General features: G+C 41.2%; 2 protein-coding genes across 2 annotated transcripts; both read right to left on the reverse strand.

Annotated features, from left to right (window-relative positions):
* Window positions 1–7,369: 7,369 nt before the first annotated feature.
* On the reverse strand, window positions 7,370–8,254 carry LOC134222043 (uncharacterized). Its single transcript, XM_062701193.1, has one exon. It carries the CDS (start codon window positions 8,252–8,254, stop codon window positions 7,370–7,372), a length of 885 nt encoding a protein of 294 aa, XP_062557177.1.
* A 704-nt stretch (window positions 8,255–8,958) lies between these two features.
* On the reverse strand, window positions 8,959–12,074 carry LOC134220392 (uncharacterized protein K02A2.6-like). The gene is made up of 2 exons (XM_062699451.1): window positions 11,909–12,074; window positions 8,959–11,799 (listed from the first exon to the last, which is right to left on the reverse strand). The coding sequence occupies exon 2, from the start codon at window positions 11,511–11,513 to the stop codon at window positions 9,282–9,284; it is 2,232 nt and encodes a 743-aa protein (XP_062555435.1). The 5' UTR covers window positions 11,514–11,799; window positions 11,909–12,074; the 3' UTR covers window positions 8,959–9,281.
* Window positions 12,075–13,269: the final 1,195 nt, after the last annotated feature.

Here is a 13,269-nt window from a genome sequence, read left to right on the forward strand (position 1 = left end):
TGGCCAATTTAAAATAGTAATCAATGGGACAGGATTCTGCGTCGAATGCAACTTGTTGCGAGCAAATCGGTTGAGAATAAGTGTCCGAAAAATGAGTGACATTTTTTACGAGATTTTTTTGTATGAATTTGTATTTTGGCCATAACTCTCGATCCCATAGTCCGATCTGGCCAATTTCAAATAGGAAACAATGGGACAGGATTCTGCGTCGAATGCAACTTGTTGCGAGCAAATCGGTTGAGGATAAGTGCCCGAAAAATCAGTGACATTTTTTGAGTAGTTTTGCGCACACACACACACACACACACACACACACACACACACACACACACACACACACACACACACACACACACACACACACACACACACACACACACACACACACACACACATCACCTCAATTCGTCGAACTGAGTCGATTGGTATATAACACTATGGGTCTCCGGGCCTTCTATAAAAAGTTTGTTTTTGGAGCGATCATATAGCCTTTACCGTATACGTAGTATACGAGAAAGGCAAAAAATAAATCAAAACTGTTTCCTTTCCAATGAAAGAACTAAAACGAACGTTAACAACAAAATGATTTATTGATTGAGATTGACTGAGAAATATTAATTGATTAACTGTTTGATTGCGATTAATTGATTGATTAGATATTGCTTGATTGAGATTGATTGATATAGATTTATTGATTGATTGCGATTGATTAACAGAGAGTGATTAATTGAGATTTGTTGATTGATTGATCGATATTGATTGGTTAATTGACATTTATTAATTAATTAACATTGATTGAGATGGTTGATTGATTAATTGAGATTGTTTGATAGTGATTGATTGATTATTTGATTGATTTGATTGGTTAATTGACATTTATTAATTAATTAACATTGATTGATATTGATTGCTTGACTGAGAATGACTGATTGTCGGTGTTGAACTTAATCTGTAGATTAAAAAACACTTTAATAAAGATTTAAAAAAAATGACTGATTGATTAATTGAGATTGATTGATTGATAAAGGATGATTGATTGACTGAGAATGATTGATTGAGATTGGTTAATTGATTTATTGATTGATCAATTGCGATTGATTGATTGATATTGATTGATGAACTGAGAATGATTGATTGATTAATTGAGATTTGTTGATTGATTGAGATTTATTGGTTAATTAAGATTGATTGATTGGGACACTGCCACCTCGTAACTTAGTTTTCATTCATTAGAAAATGGCGAGTTCGATTCTTAGTTCAGCCTAGTATATTTTCGGGTCGGAAACATTTTTGGTTCCCTAAGCATGGTGTATCCATTGTACCTGACAAACAAGATACATACTCATGCAATAGTTAACATAGAAAGCTTTCAATTATTAACTGAGGAAATGCTAACAGAATACTAAGTAAAAAAGCAGGCAGTTTTAGTTTGCATATGGAGAAGAAGTAAAATATATCATGAGGCTAATTTTCTAGTCTGAGCGGGAAGTTAACCCAGTTACTACACCCACCTCTAATCAGTTTGATGGTCTTGCTTTGTAGTCGTGCGTCAAACCGCTCTTTGAATTCCCATCATAAAAGAATCATTCCCCGATTCCGCGAATTAAACCCAAACGGAGGATTGAGAATAACATAAGAAAAGCTCGTTGGCAAAACTAGAAGAATCTTGAGTACAAAAAAGACAATGAGTTATTGATTTTTCAGTAGAAAAGGATTGTTCAGTTTATTAATATGAAAACTTTACTTCTGCAAGTTTTTTTTTCTTTCAGTACATACATAGTATCAAGTAGTAATGCTTTCAAGTTAGTCTCAGTTTAATTGAGTTGGTTTGTTGGTTAATATCAAACAATCGATTATTATTTTATTATATTCACTGGCGTCAACGTATTTAAACGCGGCGACAGATGCGCAGCTGAAATTTCTTTGACTCATCGATCGTACTTAGGAACAAAGAACCAAAGTGTCGACGAATTACCGCTGCATATAAACTTTGAGGAATACGTGATCAGGATTCAATCACGAATAATCTATGTGCTCCAGGAACATCGTACTTTTGCGAGTGAAAGCCGAGAGATGATGTGGGGCAGACGCATAACCTAATTTTCATTGACCTTTATTTACGGGTCAAGATGGCAATGATTTATTTCTCGTTGATGCTCGGTGTGCAGTATAACAAATTGCTTGCACAATATTTGTGTAATGCGTCACCCACGAGGGTTTTTCCAAAATAAAGAAGAAGAAATGGTGCCCCAATTTTCAATGGCTTTGTACCGGACATTTTGGTCTATGTATTCGTCAATGCTTAAAGTCTATCATATTTTCGTGACGGTCCTGATTTTCGCAATCGTAAAGTGTACCCCAATATAGAAAATACAGACGTAGTCCTACGTCAAAAGTTTAGTTATATCGGAATATAAAGGCTCCGTCAGACGTTGCAGCAAATCGCTTGTGCGAGTTAATGATTTCTGGGAGCACTTTCTGTCAGTCCACATAGCAGCTTCTCAGTTTCTGCAAATGTCAAATTTGTTCTCGCAAATTTAGTCGCAGTAAAACAGGCATAGTAACGGACACCTTCCTACATAACTGGTACCAAATAGATTTTCGTGAAAAATCCTACTGTTGAGAAAACTTTGTTAGATGTCTTTCGCCATACAAACTTCAGGTGGTTAACTCTACTGGCTATTTTGCGCATATACTATAGCGCCTGGATGTGACAGCGGCGGGTAGAAAATCAGCAATGTCAATAATTCATTCGGTTTTCTCCTGAATGAATCGCTCGCTTTGAGCGTGTCTACAGCTGCACACTAGAGTTAACTTTCTGAAATCAGTATGGCGAAAGGCATCTAAGCGATTTCTCAAAATTAAGATTTAATCGAAAAATATTTGCTAGGCGTAGTAGCGGACACCATCCCTCATAACCGGTACCAAATAGTTTTTCATGAAAAGTTCCTAATTTTGAGAAAACCAGCGTTACATGTCTTTCGCAATACAAATTTCTCTTGCTCTTGCTGGCTATTTTGTGCATATACTATAGCGCCTGGATGTGGCTGCGGCGGGTAGAAAATCAGCCACTGCCAATAATTCATTGATGGTACAATCACACCTGAAACTGTTCTCAAATTATGTAACGCTGTAATTCGAGTGAGGGAGTCTGTTCTAGCTGTACAACTTGTACAATACAAATTCAATCATTCAAAAAATGTTGCGAGAGGAAGAAAACATAATATGTGATACTTGCTAAAAGATATTTTAGTTACTAGATAAAGATTGTCGCTACTGTTCCCTTTGTTTTGCTGTCCGAAACATGTGTGGTACATACCTGTCAAATCGTATGGATTTTCCTTCTTTGACATTTAGCTCCCCTATCCTCGCCAGCAAAAGATGTTCCGGACAGCGACGACAGCGACAATCTTTATCTAGTAACTAAAATATCTTTTTACTTGCTTCGTTAATAAATCGCCTGCTATGAGCGTGCTTACAGCGGCACACTAGGAGTTAACTTTCTAAAATCAGTATGGCGAAAGGCATCTAAGATTCAATTTCGAAAAATTAAGCACCTTAATCGAAAAAATATTTGGTGGGTGTAGTAGCGGACACCATCCTCCATAACCAGTACCAAATAGCTTTTCATGAAAAGTTCCTAATTTTGAGAAAACCCGCGTTAGATGTCTTTCGCCATACAAATTTCTGGCGATTAACTCATGCTGGCTATTTGCGCATATACGATAGCGCCTGGTAGTGGAAGCGGCGGGTAGAAAATCAATCACTGCCAATAATTCATTATATTTACTCACCAGAGAATCGACATCTCCCGCCTGGGAGACCTCGCCAGCCATGAAAAGACACGCTTTATAAAATTCCCAGCGGGGAAGCTGCGACCCACCAGCACTTCCGCTCTTTGCTTTCTTTCTATAATTCTGCATGAAAATTGTTCTCAGCGACCGCATTTTTTCTTTCACTGCATCAATAGGGAAATTAAGTATATTTGCCAGCTCCTCCGTAGCCTTCATTTTGGAATATTTGTTCCTATAAAATCTGTCTGCCTTCCTCCAAAGACAAGGCCTAGCTTCGAGCTCACGAATTAGTGAATATGTCGCTTCGTTAGTCCATACCTTCAAATATAATTAATTATTGGCAGTAGCTGATTTTCTACTCGCCGCTTCCACATCCAGGCGCTATAGTATATGCACAAAATAGCCAGCAAGAGTTAACCGCCAGAAATTTGTATGGCGAAAGGCATCTAACGCGGGTTTTCTCAAAATTAGGAACTTTCCATGAGAAACTATTTGGTTCCGATTATGTAGGAAGGTGTCCGCTACTACGCCTACCAAATATTTTTTCGATGAAGGAGAGAGAAATCGAACCTTAGATGCCTTTCGCCATACTGATTTCAGAAAGTTAACTCCTAGTGTGCCGCTGTAATTACGCTCAAAGCAGGCGATTCATTATATTTGTACATATTTGTATTTATTGAATAATACGGTACTGCTTATTCTAGCTGAATATTTACCTTTTCAACTGCGGGATTCTCAACATTCACAAATTCCATCATAGACTTAAAATCCAACAAATTTAAAACACAACAGTGAACAAAAAATCACAAAATACTCCGACTCACTTTTGCGAGCGAAAAATTTGCTAGTGCTGCATTAGCAAACGTAAACAGTTTTTTGGGAGCTGCAACTTTTGACCGTTAAGGTGTCACACAATGCAAGCGAGTGTTTGCTTGCAAGTTGACATTTATTTGCATGCAATCGCTTTCATCGTAGTCAGACATTGCAAATGTCACTTTCTGAGAGCAAAATGCTCGCTGCGAGTGATTTGCTTGCAACGTCTGACGGCACCTTAATGGAACGTACACACGGTCAAGCAGTTTGACCAACATCGACTCCACCTCTCGTTTATTCCAACATCCATCAAGTTTTACCAACAGCGGCACAAACAATCAATCAATTCGATCAACAATATCACACACGAACGACCGAAGCGCCAACTTGAGCACCAACTATCTAAAAATATATGGGGGTTTGTGCAACTTCACTATACAAATGCTCAAACATGTTCGGCGAACCTTGATTCCGCCCCCGACTACTCAAACCAAAATCAAACCGTTTTAATTTTTTCCAACCGAACCGCCAACTGTCAAATGGTTGTTCGAACAACTTCACACACGTTCAAACAAAGCAGCAACCGAAGCGTTTTCTTGGGGGCGGAGTCAATGTTCGTCAAACTGCTTGACTGGTGTGTACGTTGCATAAGTCATGTTCGGGTTTTGAGTCAAAACGGTACGATTGAGTTTACGTCAGGTGCTTTTGTGTCATTTCATTCAAATAAGTCACATGTAAATAAATAATATTCTTATTGTTTTGGTGCGCAGGGAAGCAACTTCATAATCAATTTCAACATTTTATTTTGAATCCTCTATAAATGCATTCTTCCTGGCGTTGCAGCAGATAACCCATATTGGCACGGTATATGTAAAACATGGCTGGCATAACAATTAGTTTGTAAATCAAACATATATTTTAAGATATTGATTTTCTATGAATATTCACTTACTATATTTGTACCTTTTTGCTTGCATACCTTCTGTGAGGTTTTTGATAGTTAATTCATTCATGCTATACATAAGTCCTAAATCTTGGACTTCGCTAGACCAAATAATTGGAACCCCGTTCATAGTGACAGCATGTCTGTTAGAAGAATTCAAATAAAAAGCACTCGGATTATGTAGGGGAAAATGAGTTTTGGTAGGCTTCGGAGAAAATTTTCTATTTTTGGAAGTCAGTAGAAAAAGTATTCAAACTTTTCTATAATCCAAGTATGTTTTAGATAATTTAATAGTCTTAGTTCGATCATTGACAAACTACAATGACTCATTCCAGAGGTTAAATGTCAAAACGTGTTACAGCAGAGTTCTAGTGCGATTATTTTTCTACAGCTCTGCCTAATAGTTTGTTGTTTTAATTCAACTAATAACAGAGTTAAAGCACTAATTACTAATTCTAAATGATAACAAAATTTAGTCTGTATAATAAGATACTGCAACTAGCGCTACAACTCTGTTATTAGTGCAATAGAAACAACAATTAGGCAGAGTTGTAGAAACCTTCGCTCTAGAGTCCTCCACATATCACTTTTGAAATTTAACCTCTGGAATGAGTTATTGACAAACTACTAAATTATCGAAACTATATTACTAAATGATCGAAAACATCCTTGCTATAATCCATAACAAATTACACGAAGGTAAGCAACGATTTTCGATTTTCCGATATATGTTATCATTACGATATAAAGTATTGCACAATATGATCTCAAGAATGCTGATTTTGGTAACACTAGCTCTGTCACGCGTTATCTATCAGATTTTGTGCTTGAATCGTAAAGAGTGATCTGATAAATAATTTTGAATCAGTTTAGGCTGTGAACCATTCCACCGATTCGTTTAACTTTTAGTTAAAATTTGACACTTCGATGGTTATTTTCCCATCGTGGTTAAAATTTTACTCCGAAGCCGACCCATTTGAGTTTTGACAGATTGATAGTTATTCGGAACGAAATGGATTTGGCGCCAATTTTCTCACGAACAAAGTTTAACTATCGAACTGTCAAATCTAACCATGCTCCGGAGCAGGGTTATTTTTGACCACGGCGAAATAACCATCGAACTGTCAAATTTTAACTAAAAGTTAAACGAATCGGTGGAATGGTTCACAGCCTTAGAAATTAAAATATTCAATTTTAACCATACATTCATACCAATTACTGCGAAATGCTTTCCATATAAAGAAAAGCAACCCCAGTAGAATTCTCTTCAGATTTTTTTAAGTCGGATCAAATTTATAAATCTTGTTGAAAAGTGTTTGAATGATAATGACAAAAATGGAACTGCTCATCAGCAAAAATTTACCTTTCTCGTCAAAAATGTTCATTCCCTTAATCGATTCTTTGGCTTATTTAAGGTCAACATTCCCAATTAACCTATATTTTTTTACGCCACTAAATATTTTTTAAATTCAAAACAAAAATCGAAAAAGTGCTGTTTTTTAAGATTGACCCGATTTTGAACGAACATCGAGTGAATTTTTGCAGACCGGTTCACACATGCACACGTTTTCGGTTTTTGTTTTCGATTTTGTGATACTCTCCGTATAATAGCGAATAATTAACCCGGTTAAATATAGTTTAACTAACAAATTAAAATCAATTCCGTTTATTCCAGTTCTCGATATCTTTCTTCTCTACTCAGTTCCCCTCTAATAATAAACAGTTCGTTACAGGCCCGTATTCAGGTAATGACTTTTATGCATAAGCAATCAGGTCCGTACTTAGGTACCACATCTCCCCCTTTTTCGATAATGGAATTTTAAGATACATAGTCTGCAAATCTGCAAGGTTTCTTTGTTACACGTCGCTGTCGTGATGTAGAAACAGGATTTGGTTCAGCAGCGCAGTTCGCCTCCAGATCAAATCCTTGAAATTCAGGTTCTGAATTGGAAGACTGGGGGACCTGCTCAGGAAGCTGATTATCATCGACGTCGTTGTCTGCAGCAGCTGTGGGAATCGTTTCCGTTGACACTGCCGCACCATCTGACACCTTTTTCAGGTGAGAAACATTCCTATCGTACGATTTACCAGTCACTGGATCCTCGATAGTCACACGCGGTCCTGAGCGCTGCGTAACAACATACTCTTTCGGGTTGAACGTTGTTGTCAATTTGTTCCCCGGCAAAAGGTTCTGCATAAGCACTGTGTCGCCTGTTGATAGGGAAGATTTCCTGGCATGGCGTCGTTGGTCTTCTGCCTGCTTGCCCTTATCCTTCAGTACTCGATCTCGGCCACGAACGTCGTTCCTGGCAGGTGTCGTCTCGATATCCTCCAGAGCGGGTATTTTTGATCGGATCGTTCTCCCATGCATCAACTCCGTTGGAGTTTTCCCAGTGATTGAGTGCGGCGTGGTGTAGTACATTAGCAGATAGTCACGGAGATCACGCCGCCAGTCTCGACCTAGGGCATGACTGATCTGTAAGCGCTTCAACAGGGAGCGATTTTGGCGCTCTACCAGGCCATTTTCCTGTGGCCAGTAAGGGGTTGAGTGCCTGAGAGTGATCCCTTTCAGTTTGCTGTACTCGTCCAACTCGATTCCCACAAATTGTTTAGCGTTATCTAACGTTATTGTTCGTGGGTAACCAAGGCGACAGAAAATTCGGTCAAGCCTCTCTACTGTTTCCTTCGCAGTAATTTTGGTCATCGTCTCTACCTCCTTATACCGACTAAAATAGTCGATTATAACCAGAAGATAAGTTCCACACGGCATAGGCCCGAGGAAGTCAATGGCGATTTCAATCCATGGGGTTGAGGGCATCTCGCGACGGCTCATCGGTTCCGGTCTATTTGGCAGGCCTACCAATCTGCATCCTTCGCATGACTTAACTCCCCTAGCAGCACACATGTTCCACATAGGTTACTGCAACTTATATGCGACCAGATTCGGTCATAATCAAGTTGCTGCAACCATTTATGTCTAGCTTGTGCTGCTCGGGTCTCCCTTCGGCGTCGCGGTCCATTCCGGGCCACCACACTCGCTCACGCAAACGTCGCTTCATAACCGATTCGCCCGGGTGGCCCTCATGAGCCAGGTCCAGCAAACGTGGTCGCAAACAATCTGGAACAACCAGTTTATTTCCCCTGACTACCAGATCCCCCACAAACCCCAATTCGGTCTTGAAAGGAACATACGGTTTAACTCCAGTTTCCGGTGCGCAAACACTGCCTTACAGCTTCCAAAGTAGCATCGGTGCTGGTCTTTTCTTCAAGCTGCTGCACGTCAACTGCTGCGGATTCCAGGACCGCCAGCACCATAAATTTACTTTCAGCATCAAACTCTTCAGGCTGCTGTCCGTCAACCAGCCGGGACAATGGATCCGCCACGTTGCTAGTACCCTTACGATATTTGACCACAAAGGAGAATGACTGGAGTCTGAGCACCCACCGCTCAATTCGCGAACATGGCCTAGAGGTGGGTTTGAAAATCGCCTCTAAGGGTTTGTGGTCCGTTTCTAACTCAAACGTGCGCCCCAGAAGGTAGACAGAAAAACGCTCCACTGTCCAGACCAGTGCGAGAGCTTCCTTTTCCGTCTGGCAGTAGCGTTTCTCAGTCGTTGTCAGGCTTTTGCTGGCGTAAGCGATTGGCCGGGGATCATCGTCGGTGGGTCCTTCAAACTGTATGAGCACCGCTCCGAGTGCTACCGGTGACGCGTCAGCTACAACCCTCGTCCTCAACGAGTTATTGAAGAATCGCAGGTGTTGAACGTTCCCATCATTTCCTTTAGCTTGGCAAATGACGCTTGTTGTTTCTCGCCCCAGGAAAACTTAACCCCAGCATGAGTTAATTCACGCAGCGGAGCAGTTACCGTTGCTAGATCCGGTAGAAACCGACCGATGTACGTCACCAAGCCCAGAAAACTCCGAACTTCTTCCGAGGTTTCGGGTGCCCGAAACTTTTTAAGCGACTCGACCTTACTATTCGATGGACAGATGCCGTCGGGGGATATTACATGTCCTAAAAAATCCAACTCCGAAACCTTGAACACACACTTGCTTTGATTCAATAGTATGCCATAATCATTCAACGTCGAAAGGACCGCTTTGAGGACTTCATCATGTTCTTCTTCTGTACTAGCGAAAATAAGAACGTCGTCTATGAAATTGACTACATACTTGCTGTGAGGACTCAGGATTTGTTCAAGGATTCGTTGGAACAGCTCTGGCGCACAAGCTATACCATACATCAGACGCTTGTACCGATAGAGACCCATGTGCGTTATAAAAGTGGTGATGTAACGACTTTCGGTATCAAGCTCGACTTGATGAAAAGCTTCTTTAACATCAAGCCGGCTAAACCACTTTGCAGCTATAAACTTTGGTAGGAAGTCCTCTATTGTTGGCATGATGTGCCGCTCTCGTACAATCGCTGCGTTAGCTCTGCGCATATCAATACATAAGCGAAGATCTCCGTTGTCCTTCACCACTGTTACCAGCGGGGAAACCCACGGACAACCACCTTCGACAGGTTCTATGATGTCACTGGCAAGAAGAAAATTCAATTTTTCTTCAATTTTTATCATCAGCGCAATGGGTGGCCGTCTCGGTTGCTGACAGACTGGCGAAACGGATTTATCGATCGGTATCTTTACCTGCACACCCTTGATCTTTGGAAACGGCTGAATACCGTTGGTGTTGACAGTGTTAACCCCGAGAGTGCTCGGTAACCCGATGAATAAAACACCCATCTCTGTTGCTGTGATCCGTCCCAGCAAACACTGCTGACCGCCTTGTACTACATAAAATGTAGCCACCCTCTCGTGAATCCTTCCGGCATCATCTATCGATACGGTTGTGTCAAACTTTCCCAGGAGTGTCAACGGCTTCGCATCTTCTCCATACGGCAGAAATATCTCATCGCAGTTTTTCTTTTGATTCCATACCTTTGCTCCGTGCACCTTGATGTAGTTCCACGATCGCTCGTCGACTATATTTTTCTTACATCCGGAGTCCACGAGTACCTGCAGCACTACTCCACCCAGCTTGATCCGGATCAACTCGCCTCCATCGCTAATCCTGAACAGAAAGTTTTTGTCTTCTTTCTCCTCAGAAATTTCGATCTCATTCACCGAATGTGACTTAAACCGCTTATTTGGCCATCGCGATTCAGTCTTCGGGAACTGCTTGCGCTTCAGTGTCTGGACTGATCGGCATTGTGCAGCAAAATGTCCGATACGTTTGCATTTAATGCATTCCCTGAATCTCGCTGGGCAGCCAGGGTCAATCGCAGAATGACCACTTCGACCACATCGTGTGCATTCTTTGCTCGGAAGTTGTTTGATTTTGTTGACATTCGATGGCGATGTGAAATTCGTCTCGCCGGAAGAACTGGGTCCCGGAAGACTAATCGACTGTGCTTGCTGCTTCACCGACTCGTATGAGCTGACAATTTTGGTAACGTCGTCCAGTTTCAAAGTATCCTTCTGGAGCAGCTGCTCTTTGAGATCACTCGGAGCATAGAGTATTATCTTGTCGACCACACTAATGGCACGACTTTCTTCTGCGTTATTACCAAAATTGCACTTTGCAGCTTGATCTTGGCATCGTAGCATGAACTTGCCTAATGTTTCCTCTGAGGCCGGCCTAAGCGTCCAAAAGATATTTCGCTCAAAGGTCTCATGTTGCTTCGGCGAGAAATAATCATCCAACTTGCCTATTGCTACAGCGAATGGATCAACTTTCTTCTCAGCGTCTTCTTGTACATCTGCACCCGGAATCGAAGCGAACACTTCCTGCAGATCCGGTCCAGCTTTTGCCAGGAAGATGTTTTTAATTTTCGTGCGATCTTTCTCCCCGGTTGCCGCGATTATATAATCCACATTCCGTTTGTATTTGATCCACTCGTTTCGGATGTTATTGGGATGGAATGATTTGAACTTAAATTGGGGAATATCCCACTTCTCCATCGTCTTAATTGAGATTGCCCTCTGGCCGTTGTTTTCGAAATCGTCGACTTGAGATTCACTGCGTTATAGCAGTCGCTACTTATCAGCAGCCTATCAACTATTCCACGTCCTGTAGTCAGTGACGTGTCCGCCTCTGCGGCCTTTTACCCGGTGCAAGAATCTGCGTCCGCCTCTGCGGTGTTTTGTGTTTCGCCTCTGCGTTATTTTGCTGTACGCCTCTGCGGTTTTTTTCCCCTTTTTTCGGGTGTTCTTTCACGATGGTACGATTCCACTTCTATCCCGGCAGCTAAACAAAGAAATGCTCTGTCACATAACCGTAATTTATGTTTCATGTAAAAACTAGGAAACCCCAACGAAAACACCCCAAAATCCTAGAAATTCAAGTGTTTTATTACCTGTTCGTCTTCCTCGTCGCCACTGTGATACTCTCCGTATAATAGCGAATAATTAACCCGGTTAAATATAGTTTAACTAACAAATTAAAATCAATTCCGTTTATTCCAGTTCTCGATATCTTTCTTCTCTACTCAGTTCCCCTCTAATAATAAACAGTTCGTTACAGCCCCGTATTCAGGTAATGACTTTTATGCATAAGCAATCAGGTCCGTACTTAGGTACCACGGTTTTTATAAAAGATATTTTAGTTAACAGATAAAGATTGTCGCTTCGGTTCCCTTTGTTCTGCTGTCCGGAACATGTTGGGTATCAAGCTGTCAAATCGTATGGATTTTCCTTCTTTGACATTTAGCTCCCCTATCATCGCCGGCAAAAGATGTTCCGGACAGCGACGACAGCGACGAACTGTAACTAAAACATCTTTTGATTTAATCAGGGAGAGAAGGCGGAGCACTGAATCCCTACCCCAACATGTGTGACATCTGGATTTGGCTCTAAACTGTAATGGCTCGTTTACATATGAGCTAGTTCTAGCGGACAATGCTCTGTCCGACAGTACTAGCGTGAAATTAGCATAATGTAAACAGGAATTGTCATGTGCTAATACAGTGATCGTTCGCTAATTGGGGCACGACCTCACCCCAACTAGCGAATGGCATTCGCTAATTGGGGCGTTTTGACAAGTGTCAATGTTGTTTACTTTACTTTACTTTACTAGTGTTCATCATTGAACAAAGGAAAATTTTACGCACCAGAACATATCGATCCCGCCAAACACGAAAACAAAACGTCAACGCGTTTTTGACATCACATTCTGACGTTTAGCTGCTTTTTAATTGGGTTTCGCCCCAATTAGCGAACCCCCAACTAAAAAGCGCCCCAACTAGAAAAACCCCAATTAGCGAACGATCACTGTAGTGTTTACATTATGCTAATATCGAGCTAGTATTGTCGGACAGTGCATTGTCCGCTAGAGCTAGCCTATCCAGTTTTCCGCGAGCGGTAATGGCCGCCAGCTTGCTTGCGGTTCAGTCTCTGATTTGACGTGTCTGGAGGTCAACTGCACCCACCGCTCCTAGCATTCTGACCAATGTTGCGTATAAGAAGGTGCTGATTCAGTTAATCCAAGCCTTCTTATATACCACATTGATCAAAATGCTCGAGTGGTGGGTGCAGTTGACCTCCAGAAACGTCAAATCAGAGACTAACCCGCAGGCAAGCTGGCGGCCATTACCGCTCGCGGAAAACTGGATATGTAAACGGGCCATAAACAACAGTGTTAATTCTATAACACCTTTTTGTTAAGACGAGGCAATTTTTATGCACACTTTTGTTTTCGATATTTTATCAAAATTAAACA

Source organism: Armigeres subalbatus, chromosome 3 (genome assembly GCF_024139115.2).
Source record: "Armigeres subalbatus isolate Guangzhou_Male chromosome 3, GZ_Asu_2, whole genome shotgun sequence".
Lineage (NCBI taxonomy): Eukaryota > Metazoa > Arthropoda > Insecta > Diptera > Culicidae > Armigeres > Armigeres subalbatus.